Consider the following 22,179-nt stretch of genomic DNA (forward strand, 5'->3'; position numbering starts at 1 on the left):
AAAATTAATCTATTATTTTTTGTTTTTATTTTCTTTTTCTTTTTATTTTGATTATAAATTTGTATGATTTGTTTGCTATAGTTGAAAAAATAGGTACGTTTGGTGACTGTTTTGTTTTAAATTTGTTTTAAAAACGGAATCACTGGTTTTGTTAAAAATAAAAATAAAAAAAAAAATTAATTTAAAAACTGTTAATATACGTAATATAAAATAAAATAAAATAATAAATAATAAATGCAGCTGTTGTAAAAGTTAAAAAGAGTTTTGTTATATATTAATTAACATTTACGTACAGTACAAAAAATATATAATAATATTTTTGTTTTTTTTTTTGCTTATACATATTTAATTTAATAAAAAATATTTTTTTTTGACCAATCAAAAACGTTCGAACTTTGAAAAAAAAAAATGTTGTTGGTTTCTGCTTTTTGTTGTAGATATTGTCGTTGTGTTTATTGTATTTTGTTTTTTGTTTTTATTTTTTAATAATTTAAATTGATTGGTATTGTTGTTGTAGAAAAACAATTATAATTATTTATTACATATTTGTTTTTATATTATTTTATTTTTTTTTTATATTTGAACCAACTTAGCGCTTACGTTTAAAGATTTCTGTTTCAAATATTACTATGCGCTTGTACTCTCTATAAAGCAAAATATTTTTTTTATTTTCAACTGTTAGTTTATTTCATATATTTGCACTTGTATTATTATTGTATTATCATTAAAAAAAATTAATTAAAATATTTTCTTATTTATGTTAAGTTAGCACCCTGAAAACGATTTTTCAGTCGGATTTACTATTTAGCTTTAAAGGCTTGTTTCGTCTTTGACCATTTATATTACCATCTATATTACAAAATTTTAACTAATTTGCGTTTTATGTATCATTATACAATTAATATTTTAAATTATTTGTAAAACTGCATTTATTGTTGATATCATGTCCTACAATTAAAAAATCCATCACAATACATAAAAACTTAAATAAATATTTTAATTGTTTCTATTGCGTTACTTTTCTCTCATTAGGCTTTCTTATCATTATTTTACACAAAATTTTTGCTGTGCATGCTGTTTCACTATTTCAGGCTTCCTTGTGATTATAGTTAATTAAAATCTATAATAATATTATTAATTATAATTACTATTGGAAGTAATTTTGCAGGTAATTCTTCTGTTCTTACTGCTTTTTAATAAATTTACTTTACTTACATACTTTGAATATTTTACATATTCATTATTACATCCGAGCAACAACAGCTGTTGCAGTAGTTTATATATATCTTGTATATATCTATAGGAAAATAAGTTAGTTATGCATCCACATGCATCCAACCACAGTTGGTATTTTTGGTTGTTCATATTCAATTCTTCAATTTTCCTTTAGTGCACCTACATCTATATCAATATTTATATAGATATAACATATTCCTTCCCTTTTCTGTTTAGTTCAGCGTTGCTGTTGTTGTAGTTGCTGCAGCATCAGCAACTTCATTCACAGCAATCTCACTTGCGTTGGCTTCAGCGATTCTAGCAACATTTTCAGCATTTTGAAGATTTGTATTAGCAGCAACGGAGTTCTCATTGGAATCCGTTTCCATTTTTTGTTCCGGTGGGTTTTTTAAATCTTTTGTAGCAATTATTGTAGCAGTTGCAGTTGCAACCTTTGTGGCATGCATGGCGGTAATACCGTCATTTTCATTGACGTTAGCTCTATACAATGTGTTCACTTCTGACGTTTCAGTTATTGGCTCTACTTTAACATGAATTTGGGCTTGAGCTGCAACATCAACCATTGCTTCTGCGATTTGCAATAGGTTTTCTGCTGCAATTTTAGCTGGTGTTGCCACCTCAGTATCATCTGTACTTTCAGTTTCTGTTTCCATTTCCACTGAAATATTAACGATTTCGACTGAAGTATCATGTGCCACTTTTGCGGAAACATCAATTCTAGTATCCATTAGTGTAGACTCCTTTGCGATATCTGCATTCACAGTTGGATGAGTGATAACTGTTGAGTCTGCTGCTTTCATATTGGATTTCTCCACAATGTCCATGGCTATACTAATCTCTGATTGCTGCCTTTTAGGTAACTGCTCATCTCCTATCTTCGCAATTACACCCTCTGTTGCCATTAATGCTGCTGCTGCTTTTGCTGCTGTAAAAGTTGTTCTTGTTGTTTTCGTTGCTTCTAATGCTGTTCCTGTTCCTGTTCCTGCTGATGGTGTGGTTGTTGCTGCTGCATCACGTCTCTGCATACATTTCTCTAATGCCATCTTTAATGATTTTCTCTTTCGCTGTTTTGCTGCTTCTTTTTGTGCACTCATAACTACTGCTGCCGCTGCTGTTGCGGCCGCATCCTATTGTGAATGATTGGCGGATGCTGCTTCAGCAGCAATAACGGATGCCGGAGCGATATCAGATCCGGCAGCAATGCCAATTTCCTGCTTGTGCTCTCGTGCAATGTGACGTCGTACGGTGTTGTTGCGTGTAAAAGTTCTCGAACAGAATGGACATGGCACACGTATGCCTTGATGGCGTTGACGAATGTGAGCACGAAGATTTGTTTCATAGCCATACAGGCGGTCGCAATACAGGCACTTGAGTTTTTGACCTGGTGGTTAAAATTTAGTTTTGGATTTTTATAATTTTCATAACTTAATATACATAAAATCAAATATATTATATTAGGAAAATAAACAATGTTTTTCTTATTTTTATTTATTTCTTATTTTTTTTATATTTTATTTAATTTAAAAAATCCTTTTATCTTTCTTTTTTTTTATTTTTTTAGTTATTAGTTTAGTATCGGGCTTACTTAGAATTTATTGCAATAGTGTTAGTCTATTTCTATTACTTACCATCTGGCGTGTTAACCCTGCCGGTATTTTTATTATTTAGTTTTGTTGCATTCCAAACGTTCAACATATCAGCAGGAGCAATATTAGCTGCCAAGCCACCCGGTAGTCCACCTTCAGAGTTTTTCAGATTATCCAGTAGAGTAGGTGTTGTTGGAGAAGTATTTGAGGTAGGTGGTGGCTGTGGAGAATAATTGGAATTCTCTAATTTAACACGCAAGTCCTCTGCACCGTTCTACATTAAGAAAATAAAATTAAGTATGATTTTAACAAAAGTAAAAAATCATATTTATTAATTTTAAATATTAAAAAATATTTTTTAAATAAAAATAAAAGAAAAAAAATAAAAAAATTTTAATAAAACCTAAAGGTTATGTTCATTTTAAATAATAAATCAAAATCATTTTGAACAAAAAAAGTCATATTTGTTAATTTTACATAATAAAATAATGAGAAAAGTGCAATATAGACGATAGAATAAAGAGGATGACGTAGATATACTTTAAGTTGTATTAATTTATGTTAGATCGTGATACTGATGGCGACTCTCAAGGAGAGTAGTCAAAATATATAATATATAAAACAATATTAAATGTTGAATTATTTAACAAAAAATAAACTATAGCCGGTTTAAAAAATATATAAAAACCATAATGAGGAAAGTATGTATAAGAATGTCTAATCGACATATGAAAAGAAACATATAAATAATATGAGCATATATCAATATCTATATATGTATATATACGTATCTTATTGCACATAATAGATTATTTAGTTATTACTAATCAAAATTAAAATTATTTTAATACAAAAAATTATTTTTTTAACTATAAATTGAATGATAATATATAAATACTTCAGTTTAACCCTTTAGTTACCAATAATGTTTTAACCAAGCCTACAATTTAACTGCTTTATTTATTTATAAATATTTATTAATGAGTTTAATTAACTTTATACAAAGTTTTTTCTTGAACAAATATAGCTTACTAATTTTAAAATTATCACCAGTAATTTTTTGACACAAAAGAAAATTGAAACGTAGAGGGTTAACTTAAGTTTGTTGCAATACATTTGAAAAATATCTTAAGGCATTTATATTTTTTAGTTAAAAAAATGTCAGAATTTACTTACATCAATAGATTCATCATGATCATCTCGGTCGTCATCATTACCCTCAATTGTACTACCATTATTTCGTTCCGTTTTAACTGTTCTATCGAGGATGCCAACCAAACTATTAGAAGCATTCGTATTGCCGGCAGTAGTACTGGGACTATGATTCTCATAACGGCTATATTTGTTTTTATTTAATTTAATATAATAGCAAAATATTATAATTTAGTAAATGTAGTTCGAAGTTATCATTTGTTAAAAAGTTACTGAAAAAAGTGAAAATATCTAGATAATTTACCTTGACTGCGGTGATGCTCGCTCTGATTGCATTGTATCTGCTTCGGTGGGTGCTGTAGAAGATGCGCTCGACGACGGGCGATGGTAGGGCGGTTTACTGATAGGACTAGCACAATCTGATGAGTTCTTTGAACCGTCACGCAATACACTACCCCGTACTTCTTGTTCAGCATATGGACTGCGTAGTGCACGCTTACGTAATGGTTCAAATGACATTGGCCGGTACATGGGTGGCACATATGGTGACATTGCGCCCAGAGTTGAACTACTCGGTTGCATAAGTGAATCGCATTCTTGTTTGAGACTACCAGTATAAGCCCCACGTAGTGAATGTGCAGCGCCAGCGCCGCTACCACTACCCATGTTACCAGGTATATTATTGCCGAGAGCGCCAGGACCAGTAATAATATTACCACTTCCCGTAACGCCACCACCACTATCTGCACCGCCGCCACCACCACCAGCAACACTACCAGTACCACCACATATTCCACTAACACCACCACCGCCGCCACCAGTGCCGCTAGTATTTCCATTGCCACTTAAGCTGTTGCGAATACTGCGACGACATGTGGGCGAATCGAGTGGCGCAGATTCTATGTGTTGTTGTGCTTGCTGCGCTGCTAAACGACCTGTTTCCGTTGAAAGTCCCTTAACCTAAAGATAATATCGTAAATAAAATATGCAATTCAATTGGGCATTCAATTTTTAAGATAATAATTTTTAAAACTATATGATTTAAATTATTCCATTATTATTTATACTGTGATATGTATATATATGAACGTGCAATAAAATTTGATATAAGTTACCTGCAAGTTTTCTGCAGATTTGAGAAAACTATTTAAAGCCTCTTGCGACACATGAACCTCGCCTTTGTACATGAATTCTAGCAATGCAGCCATATTATCTGATGATGTAGCCTCCAGTATAATAACGCATTGTCCATTTGTTGGTGTTGTTTCAAATAGATCAGCAAACTTCTTCGAACATGCCGCCAATATTAATTTATGTGCCTTGAATACTGCACCTATTGTGTAAATATGGTTAAGAATAATTAGTATTTTTGTTTTTAAATTTTATTCAAGAAAATTTTATTTCAAGAAAATTGAAGGTTTCTGATATTGTAAATAATCGTAATTTTTTGCAAAGAACCATTACAGATTATTTATTGATCATTTTGATAATACTTTTGTAGGTCACAACACGGCTAACTACCGATAGCAGCGTTACGTGTGATGCGAGATTTAATTGGTTTCTGCTCTTTTCTTTATATTAACACTTTTTGTTATGGTAATAAAGTTGAAAAAGCATTCTGCATAAGAAAATTGGGTTTGAATACTCAAACTCAAACTTATATATAACAGTTGTAGCATTACACTATACCATCGAAGTTTATATAGTTTAAGTAAAGTATACACAAGTGAAAACTCATAGGAAAGAGAAATACGTCCGAAAATTCTTTTTTAATGGTCATAACAGCCCGTTATCAAAAGCGATTAGTGCTCCCTCAAATTGACCACACCTCTGGACACACGGTCTACCTATATACGCCTTCTTGCTGCAACTGCTACTTTAAATACGGTGTTTTTAAGACCATCATTATCGATCGTTATGAACCAAAGTTCGTATTTGCGTACCCATAAGCGGCCCATTTTGGCTCATTATGCTCACGGCTTGTGAGCCCGCAAAAAGCTCTTTTCATAAGATGGCTCACGCTCACGAGCGAGCCCAACTACAGAGCTCACGCTCACGAGCAAGAACCGCCATTAAGTTATAAATGGGCTCATGCTCGTGAGCAAGAGTTTGAGCTGCGGCTCATAAGATTTTATTATTATTTTTTTTTGTGAAAACATGTCATTAAATAAGATTTAAAATATTAATAACCTTGAACTAACTATAATATGGAAATAATCAAAGTTCTTAAAATAAACAATAAATATATTAGTATTGTTTATTTGTGGAAAATAATATTTTATAAATTTGTTTTTCAAATTCAAATTATTGTTTCATTTTATTGTTTCAATAAAAATAATAATAAGCCAAGTTAATTTCAAATTATATATTTTCACATATAACGTTTATAAAAATACATAAAGCAAATAAATTGCTTTTTATTAAATAGTTGAGCTCGTGAGCTCTCGGCTCGTGAGACCTCATGAGCAGCTCTTCAACATGAGCAACTTGAAGGTTTACGCTGGTGAGCAGCTCTTCAATATGAGCCAAGTTTGGGTTCACGCTCATGAGTCAATTTTGAGCTCACATAAGAATCTTGCTCATGAGCCTGAGCTGCTCACAAGTGAGCAAATACGAACCCTGTTATGAACTGGCCAAGCCAGAATAGCCGCTTGATGTTAACTTGCTGAACTATATCAATAATTTTAAAAAGCTCGTTCTGTTTGTAGTTCAATCGGTTGCGATAGTCGTCAACAACTCGTCGATAACTAAAGCTCTTTAGAAAACTTCCACTACTGCTTTATCAATCTGTGATAGCTATGATATGTTTATATGTATGGCATACAGAAGTGCAATTAGAGAACTATATAATCACATACAGGAGTCCACGTAATAGATTCCTATTAGAAACCCTCGTAGCAATGTTGATTCGCCTCGTCTGATCTCGAAGCTAACATCGTTGTTGTGGTTATGGTGGTGAAACGATAAAAGATTGGTATTGTTCGAAAATTATCAACCCATATTAACTATTCAATACTGAAGAAAAGCATTTTCTTTATTCTCTTATTCTTTTAACATTTTATCAATATATTATGTGTTTCTGTATTAGTAGGAATATTTTATTGTGAAATATATTTAATATTTAATTGACTGCGAGAAAAGGTGATTAATTTTATTACAAATTAAAGATTCACATACTCATTTTTATGAGTATGTCTTTATAGAAGATTTAAAAATAGATATTAATATTTTGTTTTAATTTTTTCTGCAATAAACTTGAAGCATACTTTAAGGCGTTCAATCTTCTTTAAAATTCTTAATACAAAAACAAAAAGAAAGTAAAATCATAACAAAAAATTATGAAATAACAAAAGCAAGTATAAAAGGAAAAAAAATGTAAAGAAAATCACTTTACACAACAAGAAAATTGGAGGGAAATTTGTGAGAAAAATAAAAAGTGAAAGCATTTAACAAAAGACCTTGAACCCATAAAATCATGTCAAAAGCACACACACACACACACACACACGCCAACCAACTTATATATATTTATAGCAGCTCTTACACACCCAAGTAAACACGTATATGTAAGCCAACCAACCAATAATCTAAAAAACAAAAAAAAATAAGGCCAAGAAACTACGGAAATGAATTCCTTATTCTTGAATACATGTACGTGTTTTTTTTTGCTTTTGTTTTTTTTTTTGTTTTCGTATCCTTTGTGTTTGTGTTGCTGTTTCTGTTGCTGTTACTGTTGATGTCATAGTCTTTGCAGTCAGTCATGAAGTAAATTGACATTGTTATTTCTATTGTTGTTGTTGTTGTTGTTGTCGCTTGGTAGCTATTTTATAACTCACACACACACACGTACACACTCTTATATTTATGTACTGCTGAAGCTGAATCCTTGTGTTGTAGTTGAAAGATATTACGTTTTACTTTTGCAATTGCTTTAAGAAGCTGCGTACAAAATGGTTGTGTTTGTTGTTGTTGTTGTTGTTGTGATTGTTGGTTTTGAAACGTGTAACACTAACAACATACAGAAAACCATAAAAAAAGGTGAAAAGTGCTAACAGCTTCAAAGAGCAACTGGGTACATCTGCACCTGTACACCATTAAAAGCCGGTAAAAACAAAAATATTGTAATGCTGTTGCTTACGCGCACTTCTTATAATAAATATATAGAGCATCAAAATTGAAACTCTACTTTGCTCTGCTCTGCTTTGCTTTGCTTTGCTTTGCTTTATTCTACTTTATTTTACTCTGCTCAGCTCTGCTCTGCCGTGCTCTGCTCTGCTCTGTAAGCTTCTGCAATACCAGCAGCAGCACATGTAAATAATATATATTTCTGGTTAACAAAAGGAAATGTGCAGCTGTAAAAGTTGGCGCCCATATGGGAGTACTGTTAAGGGAAAAGTGTGTGTATGGTATCAAAAATTTTTATTGTTTAGCTTATTTTTTTTTTTTAGTTTATGTTGCTGGCGCTCTCGCAAGAACACCAAATAAATATATGTGTACGTGTGTAGGTGTGCATGTGGCTTATTGTGCGTGTGTGTGTGTGTGTGTGTGTGTGAATGTATTTTATTTCACATCTACTAATTTTTTATGGGGCACTTGTTGTGTTGTGCTGCGTTGTGTTGAATTTGCCTCTAATACCAAATTGAAATGACAGGTCGATAGCAGCACCAACAGCAACAGCAACAACAGCAACAACAGCAGCAACAGCGGCAACAGCATAAATAATAGCTATTGACTGGCAGGCGGCAGTAAGTAAGCAACGTTGCCTACCCTTTAAAATAAAGCAATATACTTATATAAATAAATAAAATAAAGCCGTATTTGAAACAAGCACACTTAACACAGCAACAAAAATGTATTAACAAATTATATTTCTTTAGCAAAGTTGGGTCGGTCTCATGTCTTTTGGGAAAGTCTAAGAAACTGAACAGCTGTCAACTTGTTCCTTGGCGGTCGTTGCATGTTGTTTTACACATCTTACAATCATAATACCCTCCTCCTACACACTTCTTTCTCCCTATTACATATTTATATATCTATATGAATGTATATAAATCGATCAACTGTAAAGTACATTAAAAATGTAATAATTGAAATGTGAAATATATTAAGATATAAGACCTTTTCTTTTGCTTATATAATTTTCATCAAATATTTTTAAAAAAATGATTTTCCATCTGTGTTTGTTCTTATCACCATAGCAGCCTTTTTACCACAACAAAATACTTGCGAACAATACTGACAATTTCATAACAAGATATGCTCTCCTTTTATTCCTTCGCTTCTAATATCTATCATCTTATCATTGATACTATTATAATATTTTATTTTAAATGTAATCTGATTTCCGCTACTGACCGCTACAGGATATCAAGAAATCTTGCTAATAAACAAGATATTCCGCTTCAACAATTTTCACTTTAAAGCAAAATATTGCTGTCAGTCAAACGCGGGAGTCAGAACTCAACTGTTAATTTACTTTAAAAATTGTTATGTTTATATACTATTTCTTAAAATGTTTAATGTCGTTATAATATAAGTCCTTCTCTTAACATAACTATGTTAACATAATCTCTCTAACATAGCATTCCTAACATAACTTTCTTAACATAACTTTTTTAACATAAGCTGATCTCACCATTACTTTCTTCTTCTTTATGTGATGAAATGCGAATTAGGTCCTTTTCTTAACGTTATTATCTTAACATAATCTGCCTAACATAGCATTCCTAACATAACTTTCATAACATAACTTTTTTAACATAAACTGATCCTACCATTACTTTCTTCTTCTTTATGTGATGAAATGCGAATTAGGATCGTTATAACAAAAGTCCTTCTCTTAACGTTATTATCTTAACATAATCTGCCTAACATAGCATTCCTAATATAACTTTCTTAACATAACCTTTTTAACACAAACAGATCCAGACATAACCTTCTTCTTCTTCTTTTCTTTATCTGATGAAACTCGAATTAGGGTGTAAAGCACTTTTACTCAATAGCGTCTGTGATCACTTGGATGATCTCCACAGTTGCAAGCGGAGTTTTGTTAAATTCTGATAATAAGCTTATTATAAGCATATATAAAAAGCAAATATTATAAGCTTATAAGCATAAGCCCAGCATATTTTCCTGACGGAACATAACATAATCTGCTTGAGTAATTTATGTTAAGAAACCTTAATTTTTTTAACAAAACTATTTATTATTTAGTGTTTATATTTTCTAATTACAAAAGAATGAAACTTAATACTAAATTATGTGAAAACCTTTTTCTAGAAACCTTAATATGACACGGTATCATATCAATAAAATGAACGGTATAATTTTCAGCTAAAATGTGATTTTTAGTCTCATCCAGTCACAATTTTCGATCTATTAGTGCAACTTTGGGGTATCAAGTAACTTATCGCTCTTCGATATGTTAAAATATTTGGTCGGCGATAACTTGATGTTTTTAAGATGTTAAGATGAAGCCGTACTTTTAATGAATTCTACAGTGGCTATATGTTCCATATGCTTTATGTTCTCAGAAGTGTTTTCAACCTATATATACCACCTATAAAATCTGTGATGGGATAAAAAATTAAATTAACTTTACTATTTATTTTCTATTATTATATTAGTATTACCATGATTACTTATTTTACGTTTTGTTTATATTATGTTTACGTTTATTTATTTTATATTATATTTTAAAATTTTATTAACAAATTTATACAATATATGTATAACATAGTATTATTTGCTTATATGTACATACATACGTAACACTGCTAATATAACATATGACTGACCTACATTGAGTTGTTAGAACAAGTGTTTAAAATAAACCAAGTTATGTATATACTCCTATAATAATAGATAGAAGTATAAGAATTATAAAGTTGTATGGAAGTAATTTAATTCGACCACATATTCTTTCGTATGAAAAAACTGTCTCTTTTGTGCGGATACGTGGCGTATAATTAATTTATCATTTATTCTAGTACAAATTATTCAAATATTCTAGTACAAAACGTTAAAGATATTGTTCAAAACCCCATAGTACAATCGAAATAAAGATCTTAATGAGATATATGAGACCATCAAAACTACTACCCCATTTATATTTTTACTGGATCACTTTTCTCTATTATTGAAAAACATTATTCAGAAAATCCAGCAAGCTTAAGGGCATGTTATATACCATAGAGAGTCATGGTCACGTCAAATTCGAAATTATTATTTTCAATATAATTTAAAAAATAGAGAATAAGAATGAGACTAAAAGAGAAGTTTTGATTTAAATTTCATTACGGTGACGAGACTTTGTGAGCGTCATCACGTTGATCAAAACAATATTGCTCAGTAACAATCGTATATCAATATTTGAACCTATTGAGAATAAATATGTGTACTTTTGTGTAGATCTGCATGCTTATCTATGCAAAAATAACTATCTTCTAAATTTATACACAAAATAAACGTATTAAAATAGTAATAAAAGTAGAAAATTGAAAATTTTGATATGACTTATAGAGAGTCTTTTAGTCATAATCAAAAAGAGCGTAAAATCGCTGTGACCATTCGTCATATAAGTGTATACCTAACATGGTCCTAAGATAACCTGTAGAGGTTTATACATTCTTTTCTAAATGTTATGTAGAATAGAGTTTTATATTTTAAAGATATAGTAAATATAATAATAATAATAAATAACATATAGGTATATATATGCCATTTGGTCCAGAAGTCTGATAGACTCGTACTTTGATGAATTGACAAGTTGATCACTACGATCGGTAAAGCAGCATAATTATAAATATAGATTTTTTGAGAAAATAATAGTTTCAACTGAACGATACCAAAGCTATAGGACAAGTCCTGTTTTGGATTTATTGCCTGAAAAATGTATTGACAAATTCAATTCATCATTTCAACTAAATTGAAAGTGGACAATTTTTGTGTGGTTGCACAAGGAATCATATTTATATGGACGATTCTTAAACTTGTAATATTTGAAAACAAATATGCCTCAAATTACGTCTGATATACGTCCGACAAGTCATTGAAATTATATGTGATATACCGCTCTGAACATTTCAATGCGTAATGGCAAGTCTCAAACAATATACAGAAATAAAAATTTGATACAAATCCGCATTATAAGTATATTTTATTTACATTTATTCTCGGACCACAAAATGGAAAGCCCTGTATTGCGCATTTTACTAGTGTTTTTTAATTTTGTTGGTTGTCAAGTATAAGTGAATACCAGAATATTTTTTAACGAGGAGGCGAAAAATATTCGGCAATGGGCTGAATATGGTTAAATGTGTAGTAAATATTTTTTTCAATGTTTTTTATACGTTTTAAATACAAAACATTTGCACTTCTATTACTTTTTGAACCATTTTTCCATGCCTTCTAACTATGTTGACAAAATACCGAAATCTGGGGAGATACGTTGGCGTTAAGAACATGCCAACGGCTACAGCCAATCAAAAGAGAAAATACCATGTAATAAAAAAAGAGCAAAAAAAGAGCAATTGATGCAGAACTGAGTACGCATAGATTTAGTACAAAATATCTGGAAACAAAATAGAAGGAGCATGGTACGGTACACACAGTTTTCAAAACGGCGCTATATTGAGTCTATTTTGTATTTTTTCATATCGCTGAAGTATGAAATCGGCCAAAGCACTGCAATTGCGGTGACGCTGGTGACTACTATTTCACCCACACATTTTCCCCAAAATTCTGTGCCTTAAAGCGGTGTGAGCTCTTAGCCAAGCTAACAAGCATGCATCCAAGCGAAATGACTGAGTGAAAGCTATGCAGATGTGAATGCTATGTAAGGATAAAGTATTATTTCGTAGGTTGTTTGGATTATGTGCGACGTTCATACAAACAATGAAATAACAAAAATCAAATTCATACGTAAATGATACTTGCCAATGGCTCTTGCCATAATCGAAACTGGGTCCCTCACAGAGTAATGGAGTAATGGTTTTTATCTTATATGAATGTTTGCTACTGTTAAGTTACTTGCATCATGAAATCAAATATCTGCTCAACACCCTGTATATAGCATTTGATTTCACATACTCGTATATTAATATTTTAACTGCTCTTTTTACTCGCAATGTAGATTGTTTTTTCTGCTGATTTCCTTTAAAACTGTGTAGAGCCTGAATTTTTTGTGGTATCAATCAAAAAGTACTACTTTTGATTAAAATTTTCAATAGAAATAAAATGAAATACGAGTATACCCAAGCCATAGATATTTTTGAAATTCGGTTGATGAGGTCTAATACGTTCTTTTAATTGTGGTTTTAAATATTTTGAAAATATTTTCACTCAATCCTTCACTGTACAAATCCCACAAAGGACATGCAATTTTAATTTCTTTTAAATCTTTATTGTTTTTTCTAATTTTTCTCATATTAATATTTCTTTCATGTTGACAATAAATTCACTCGAAGAATAAATATTTTGATATTTTAATGTATGCAAAGCCTCTAGGCTTTTTTCTTATTTGTGGTGTTAAAATTAAAGATGAAATAAAAAGATCCATAAAAAGACAATCAAGTTTTTTCGTATTTATTCACACATACTTAGGCATAGAACGACACGTGAGTTTTACATCCAACCACCCAGAAATATGCCAAACTTTGACTGGAAGTATAATGTACTTGTTCTAAAACCACGTCTCTAATATGTATTGCAAGAAGATATCATAATAATATAATAAAGTTTTTCTAGAAAAAGGGCTTTGATATATATTCAATGAGTACATCTTAATTTGAATCATAGATGTATCCAAGAGTGTGTTTGGAACGGTGTACTCTAAAGGAGTGTGTCCAAAGTAATATTTCGTAATTAGAAAAGGGCCCATGAGATAATTGCTGCATTAATTAGCAATTAATCTGTAGCAATTAGTCTAAAATACTTAATCATTTAGACCCTACAGTCCATTGTGATACCACTAGCAATGAAAACTAAACTGTTGCAATAGTTAATTAGAGCACCATTTTAAAGCCCTGATACAGCATTGGTAGTTTTAATATTAGTTCATAAATATGATATAGCAATGGTGAAGAAAATGTGTAAGTAGAGGCAGTCGTATACAGTAATAAACAATTTCCCATATCCAACATTCGTAGAATTATTGCCAATGTATCTATTATTTTCTACGAGAATTATTTAAATCCCGTTATTTAACTATTAAGCACGATATATGACCTCAACGGCTTAAAAATTGGTATTCCAAATTACATTTCACTCGAGACAACTGCATTTAAAGATTAATTATATATAATTACTTTTGCAATAAGTCCATTTTTATGAACATAACCCTAACTTAAATTCACTTTAAAAATTAAACCCAACAAAATGTGCATTCTTTCCCATAACTATGTTTTTGACTAAAATACTATATAAGTCTACTTATACATTTGTAGTTCATTTTTTTTTTAAATTATAACTACATCAGGCTGGAAAGAATGTCAGTATTTGAAAGAAGAATTATGAGAAAAATATTTGGTCCAGTGCAAGTAAATAAAGAGTATCGCATAAGATATAATCATGAACTGGAGTAACTGATGGAAGGTGTCACAATAATCGAGCATATGCACAGGAAACATTGTGTGGATGTCAGAGGAAAGAGTAGCAGCCAGAATCTCCGAGAGTGAAATTAGAACAGTGGGAAGAAAAGGAAGACCGATAAAGACACGGAGTGACAGTGTTCGACAAGATCTGAGATATATATGGTATATGTCACCAACTGTAAAATAAAAACCAAAAATAGAGTAGGATAGAGGAATGTCGTAAAACAAGCTTAGGTTCTACCTGAACTGTGTACTTATGAATGATGACGATAACTATATCAGACAATAACTTTATTAAATGAAAAAAAGATAATAGAAAATACTCCGGAAATTAGGTATTAATATACTCGAAAAACCAAGAAAAAATGTACCTACTGCATCGGCTTCTATGGTATTAATAAAATACCATGGTAAAATCTTTCACCAGGCTCTCTAGGCAGACGGACAGAATATGTATGTATGTATGATTGACATAATATTGTGACGTTCAAGATAATTATAAGGCAGTTGTACTTGCCAGACAAGATACCATCAATGAAACTATTTCCAAAAGAATAAAGTCAGTAATTCCCGTGCCTTAAACAAGTTAAAAATTTAAAATATGCCGAAAACATTAGTGAATCGTAGTTGATAGAATATCTCTGCAAATAATTATGTACCATATATTATTATATGACTGAAAATGTTGGAAAAAATATTAATTATATGGCTTGTTAGGCGGGACTTTAACCTCTTTAGAGTACAATATCTCTACCAGTAAATAAATATATATTAAAGATTAAAAATTTTAGGAAAAAAGAAGAAATATCCAAATTGGTTTGATAGAGGGAATTTTGTCGTGTTGATGAGAATGATAACATACTTGATAGGCAGAGACGCTGCTGCACTGAAAATTGCCTATAATTATTTTTATAGAAACTTTCACGACGAAAATGAAGAGAATACGTTTGACCTTTTCCTCTGCAACTGTTAAACGTTAAACAGAGGGAGAAAGCGATCCTATATGATATATAGGAAATTTCCATTTTATTATTAATAAGGTTCAGTGATTGATTTCTTAGAGAACAGCGAGATATAGCTTAATTGGGATTATTTCTATAGGTATAATTATGAAGCACAAATATGATGACAGCCGCTTCATGCAGCCTTACTCAATCTACTAGAGTTTAGAGTACCATAGGAAAAGGTAGTGTCTTATGTACATAATATACTTCATCTATATCAAACATTTAATGTTTTTTTTGGCAACCTATGTTAGCACACAAGTTTTATAAAGTCGGTTTAATATGTTTTTTTCTATTATTTGAACTATTTGTTGTCATTATAATATATACCATATTTATGCGCATTACAAAAACTATGGAGAGTAGTAGTTTGAGGTTTGCGTCTAAAAACAAATCAAGTTGCGTTGATGGTAGGTGCAATAATGGAGCCGATTGTCCTTTTGTAATGAAAAGTCTCGAACGAACTGTGTGTGAAGTTGCGTTTTGTGGATGTATTTTGCATAAGAAGTAAGAAGAAACATAAGAAGTACTATATATATATAAAATTTTAAAATATATAGATTTCTCTCTTATTAGCAAATTGTTGCTTCTATTATATATTTAACGTTATATACCTACTTTAGTGTAACTAAAAAGTTATGAAAATATTATAGTGTCTCAAACTTACCATCACATGATAATGTTACATCCGCCAGCAGATCCGATTTAAATAGATTGGAAAATGTAATGGCTAAGTTTGACGAGTAACTGTTCCATTTTAAACAGAATTGTTGCTGCGGATCCATTTTTGCACTTTTAATATTTTCGCAAGTTCCAAAAAAAAAGTATAATGATGCTTAAATAATAAAAAAACTTTTCGTAATGTTCCGAAATATCTTTAAGGTTTTTGTTAAAAACTTTGTTTTTAAGCTTTTGTCAAAATTTTATGTTAAATAATAAAACAAATAAAATTTCGTATCCAGAATTTGTTCTAGAAATTTTTAAATTTAAGTCAAACGTATTGCATGTGCAGGTATACGTAGTGTATGAATATCCTTTATACAACCTTTTCTCCAATAATTGGTTGTAGTTATTGTTGTTGTTGTTGTTGTTAATGTTTCTAGTTTTTCAAAGATACACTTTGATTTTTGCCGCTGTTCCTTTTAGTTCTTTTATAAATTTACTAGTTCCCGCCGTTAGTAATTTTTGCAATTGCTCTTTTTGATATATCTCCAATGATTCAAAACAATCTGTGTCCAAATCTGTTTTCGGATCCCAATATTTTTTGCCAAAAATGAATTTTCTATAATTTTGCAGCATATATTTTATGCGTTTTTCTCTTCTGAAAATTTTGTGTTGCCAAAAGGAATTTTCCAATTTTGTTATTTTTTCGTTTTTATGCGTTTTTAGCATTTAAATGGCTTAAGTTGTTGCCTTATTGCCTATAGCCTCCGGAGCCTGAAGTATTTTTATTTTAACAAATATTTCCTGCCATGCAATTATTGCCGTTTTAAATACAGATACGTACTCGACTATAGTGCACACCACAAGTTCTAAAAAAAAAAACAAATTCAAATTAAATTTAATTCCATATTAATTAGTATTAATTAGTATTAGTAGTTTAATTAATTTAATATACAACTAGATACATACTAATGATAAATTTTAAATATTTTTAACATTAAATAGTCTTTGAAGATAATTAGAGGCGATTTTTCAGTTTTTGCTTTCATTCCCTTAAAAATTTTGAAGTAAAAAAAAAACAATTAAAAAGTTAGAACTTAACTTATACTGAAGGATTCTTGATCAACCTATTCAATCCACAAACGAGTACTTTCGACCTCCTATATGATCCACCCTTTATTTACATAATAAAAAGATTATACATACTCTGTTAATTACATTTATTAAAAAATTGGAAATCTATTTAGCTCACAACTGATTTTTTTTACCAAGAATACGTATAAAACCTATTGGTCCCTAGTTATGCCAGATAGAGTAAAACCTTTTTCTACAAAGCTGTTTCGAATATAATTCTACTTTTTTTTAATATTATAAAAAATGTAATAATAACAATATTATATTATAATAATGTATATATAATATAATATAATTTATATTATAAAATTATATACATTATTATATTATAATAATGTTGTTATTATTTTTGTGTTCTTATTACAATAAAAGACAAACTGGATTTTATCTAACTTCATAAGTATAATTTTTAAATGGGTTTTCTATGCATTTAACATGATAAATGGCAGTCGTTATACAGTTAATCTGGGAAGTTTGGTTTAGAGGAAGATTTTCACGAGACTAACCTGATCCAAATTGGATTTAATTTGCACGAGTCAGCTGTAACAGCAGTTTATTACACCAGTATCTATAATACCACATTACTGCGTACTAAACAGACATATAATAAAACTTTATACATCATCTAAGGACTTTTTCCGGGTTTATGGTTCTGTATGGTTCCGGGTTTATGTTACAGAGAAAACTGTACTTCATTATATGTATGAGTGTTCATCATTTAATAGGACAACCTTTCTGAATATAATATATATATTTCATGGTTTTAGTTGATATGTATATGTGTACATGGTTTAGTACATATATGTTATAGGTGCAATACCCTGTACTAAATCTAAGTCGTTCCTGAAATTAATCGAAGTAGTTTCGTTTCGTCTGCAACTTAATATTTTGACGAAAATATTTTATGGTATTGTAACATATGTGCAAATATTTGTTTTCATTTTTATTGGCTTCAAGAGCCACAGACTTCAAGCTACAAAGTGCATTTCCAAATGCTATTTCTAGGAAATTTGTAAATGAATGAATTTTATAAAACTGATTCAAATTTGAAGTCATCATATTTCAAAATCATTGTAGTGCATCGAGGATGGTTTATGAAATTATTGAGTACGACTGCATCTAAACTGTCGATACTGTTCATGCTATGGATGCTTTGGATGCTGTGGAAGCCCCCCTTCCACTGCTCTCTGTTATTGACGGTAATTCTATATTTGCGTTAAATTGTAAAAACAAAGTCAAGTTTGACATTTCCGAAATTTATTAAAAATTAATCGAGCATTTACTACACCCAAAAGGGAGTAGCACTAGAATGAATTTTTTTTTGATTTTCTTTCTTAGCTAAGCCGTTTTCGCAGCAGAAGTATTCGATTTTATTCCTGGAATTTTGCTGGGTACATATTTGAACAAAACGGTGCCGCCGATGGTAAAATTGCTATAGCTGTTGCTATTGCTGTTGCCGTTGCTGTTCTTGACGTTGCTGTTCTGTTAGTCACTCTTACTTTTATTGGTGCTCATCCCAGAACCGCACAAAATTGATAGTATCGAATAAGTAGAAGAACACAACAAAACTCACATACTCGTATCTACAACAGAATGCTTCAAAGGCAGTTGCATCCGCAATGCTCGTACATATTATTAAATACAACTACAAAGTTATAAATTTCTAAGTTTTCATGGTCTTTATTTTATCGTAACCTTGACAATATTTTATGTTTTTATATTACGGACCCTCAATAATATTTCATTTAGTATTAAAACGCGACGTTTCTTATTTTAGTATTCTCAGAAGTTGCAGGTGATGAGTAGGTTAGATCGCATACTTTTATTTGGACTTTGCTGGATGCTGTGATGCTGTGATGCTGTGATGCAATCTTTTATTACTTCTTATGGTGTAGTTAGGAGTTTCGTTCTTTTTTCTGAATGAGTGAAATGAAAGTGAAATAGCTAAAAGCCTTCTAATCTAAGGCAGCAGCATAAGTTGCAAAATATAAGAATTGGATGCGTTTCCACGAATTTGTTTAATCGTTAGTGAAATGTAGCACAAAAACATCAGAATTGCTGCTGTCCTCAATTCTTTTCAAAATGCATGCTTACATACAACATAAAAATTGATACACCTTAACAAAATCGTTAATAATTATAAAAGTCAAAGATAAAAATTGTATTAAGTATTCAGAAATAAAAATCCAAAAAATATAATTAATAAGATTTACTCTAGTAATCAAATCATACATTGAAGGTAAATTACATGACACATTAATTATCTTACCATTCTGAATTCATATCAATTATAAAATATACCTCTTCACTACATCCAATTCATTTAAGCGCAAGTCAGCTCTTATATAAATTATAAAATAAACAAAGTTTAAAGTGCCAGCTAAATACATACAATACTAGATGTTCAACTTAATCTCACAAAATCAGAACCAAATAGGAGCAAAGATGACAATTAATAGAACCCAAAATGACAAAAACAATATTAAAGATACAAAAACAAAATCAATTTGCCAAAAACAGCACAACAAACAGGCAAAAGTGCTAACTAACTGCACAAAAAAAAACAAAAAGACTAACGAATGATTAAGTTGAACAAGTTAGTTCTTATATAAAAACTTAAATATAAACAAATGGTAAACTTTTTGCTAAAAAGATTACCATTTTAAAACGTTTAAAACGAGATGAAAACTAAGATCATTTGATAAGAATAGTACCAAACACAAGTACCATGTACCAAAAACAGCACCACGAACAAACAAAAGTGCTACTTAACTGCACCAAAAACAAACAGTCTACCACAATCCTATTACTGTCACCTTACAATTGAGAAACGTAAGAGAAATTTTATAAACATATATAGCTGACAATTATAAATTTGTGGGATTTTAGAAACATATTGAACACAGAGCGTATTTAATTTAAATCTCTTGTGTATCTTCGTATATAAGAGCGGATTTGAAGTTCAAATACCCCTAAAATAAATAAATTTCTTTATACGACCCTACCTATACCTTTTAACAAATCATCTTAAGAAAGTTCATTTTGCACAGCAGAGTTTGCAGATAAAATGCTGATTAGGATATATAACTTAAGATTGGTTCTACACAAGCAGTACAGTCCTTCACTATAGAGCATGCAATCAAAACAGAACTTTTAATGTCAATTAGTATGGAATTTGGGAAAAAAAAAAAATAAACGTCCAAAAGCAATTCTCGATAAAAGAATAAAGAGATATTGGACTCTGTTTATGATATGCAGACCCTTCAAAAAAATAGCAGACATGTTTGAAGTTGTGAAAATTGAGAGTCTATTGCTCTATCGGCAATTGAAGCTGAGCTATTAGTGCTCTATAGCGTATCGAATAATACCAATGATAATAATATATATTACACATATTCCATATATTACATCTATTAATTGAAAACTACATATATAATATTATTAGCAAGTCTCTTTCACTGTCTATTGTATTCCGTCACTAAATCATCTGTGAATCCGTGATATTCTTAGCTTTTATTTAGTTATTTTTACTAATATTTTTTCGTTTACGCTATAATCCGCACACACATACATACACAGCAAAAGTGTGGACATCCACATGCCATAGTTTTGAACGTAGAATAAACATTTTAGGAGTAGGTACTCGCAGCTTTCTTGTGTGGATATATGGAGACGGAAGCCAAAAAAAAAGAGTGTAAAAACGCATATGCATTTGAAATTTGGTGCGCATTGTCTGTCCATTCAGAACAGAAGAAAAAATCATCTTCTTGTTTGCTCAGGTTTGCCGTTGAGTCAACGGTTTTAAAACTATCGGTAAACAGCAGTTAAAAAATTCCTTGAAAGTTTGCAGTCTCTGCTGTCGGGAAAATATTTATTTTGAATTTGAAACGAGTATTTCTTCAAGGTTATCAAATCAAGCCATCGCAATCTGAGGCATATTTTTTTAGTTTTGTTTTATTTCACTTATATTATATTATTAAATATATATTACTATTATTCTATCCTATAACTTATATAGAGCACTTGGGTCTCTCCTTCCATATCAATATGTTATAATTGCTTGAATTATACATTACTATTATTCTATTTAAAAATTAAAAATTTAGTTTTTATTTAAGTAAGTTCTTACACGAAGACACAGCTGTTTTGAATACCGACCTATATAATTTAGTTATTCCATCACAAATTATTTTAAATTGTAATTTAACGTGATTTATATTGTTAGTGACTACTTTACAAAATAGAAACTATAGTATTTGGTAGAGAGGTTTTGAAAAGTAATGTACTACAATAACAAAAGTTATTTTTTATATTATTTTAATTAATTGAATTTTTCGCTGTCCATGCAGCTGTTTCGAATCTTGTCAAATACCCATCATCAGTGGTCTTGAAATTATTTCTTATATTTAATTGTTCATAAATAGTTTTTTGAGACTGCAAGGACCTGGAATCGAACTCGTACGCTGCCAAATTTGAAGCTCAGAGTCAGCGCTCCTTAACCAAATGCTCCAAAGCCGTACTTGACTTTATGTTCTTACATTTTTCTGGAATTTTGTTAATTTACTGTGAAAGTTTACTAACAAATTCACTTGCTGTGTTTATATTTGAACAAAATCATAAACCAACTATAGAATAATTGAATTAATTAATTATATATTGTTTTTAATTATTAGATTTCAATACTACTCTTTTAGTTCCAATATATCAAGTCAGTTATATATGCTGTGCTGCTTATAGTTCAAGCATGAGAACTATACTGGTATGATCTGTATTATAGTTAAGTTTAGGCGTTTTTTCGATTTAAAAATCTTT

General features: G+C 30.4%; 1 protein-coding gene and 1 long non-coding RNA gene across 4 annotated transcripts in view; both read right to left on the reverse strand.

The window, feature by feature from the left end:
* Window positions 1-930: 930 nt before the first annotated feature.
* LOC119689321 (zinc finger protein chinmo) lies at window positions 931-16,479 on the reverse strand. The gene is given in 6 exon segments (XM_038104123.1): window positions 931-2,617; window positions 2,865-3,096; window positions 3,999-4,158; window positions 4,279-4,934; window positions 5,090-5,307; window positions 16,238-16,479. Coding segments are annotated over 6 exon segments (2,553 nt in total). The 5' UTR covers window positions 16,356-16,479; the 3' UTR covers window positions 931-1,448.
* Window positions 16,480-16,485: 6 nt separating this feature from the next.
* LOC119689322 overlaps window positions 16,486-22,179 on the reverse strand; it is a 29,145-nt gene continuing 23,451 nt past the window's right edge. For all 3 annotated transcript variants that reach the window (XR_005253405.1, XR_005253404.1, XR_005253403.1), the window contains exon 3: window positions 16,486-17,102. This is a non-coding gene — a long non-coding RNA (uncharacterized LOC119689322). The remainder of the gene's footprint in view (window positions 17,103-22,179) is intronic.

The sequence above is a fragment of the Teleopsis dalmanni genome, chromosome X, assembly GCF_002237135.1.
Source record: "Teleopsis dalmanni isolate 2A chromosome X, ASM223713v2, whole genome shotgun sequence".
Lineage (NCBI taxonomy): Eukaryota > Metazoa > Arthropoda > Insecta > Diptera > Diopsidae > Teleopsis > Teleopsis dalmanni.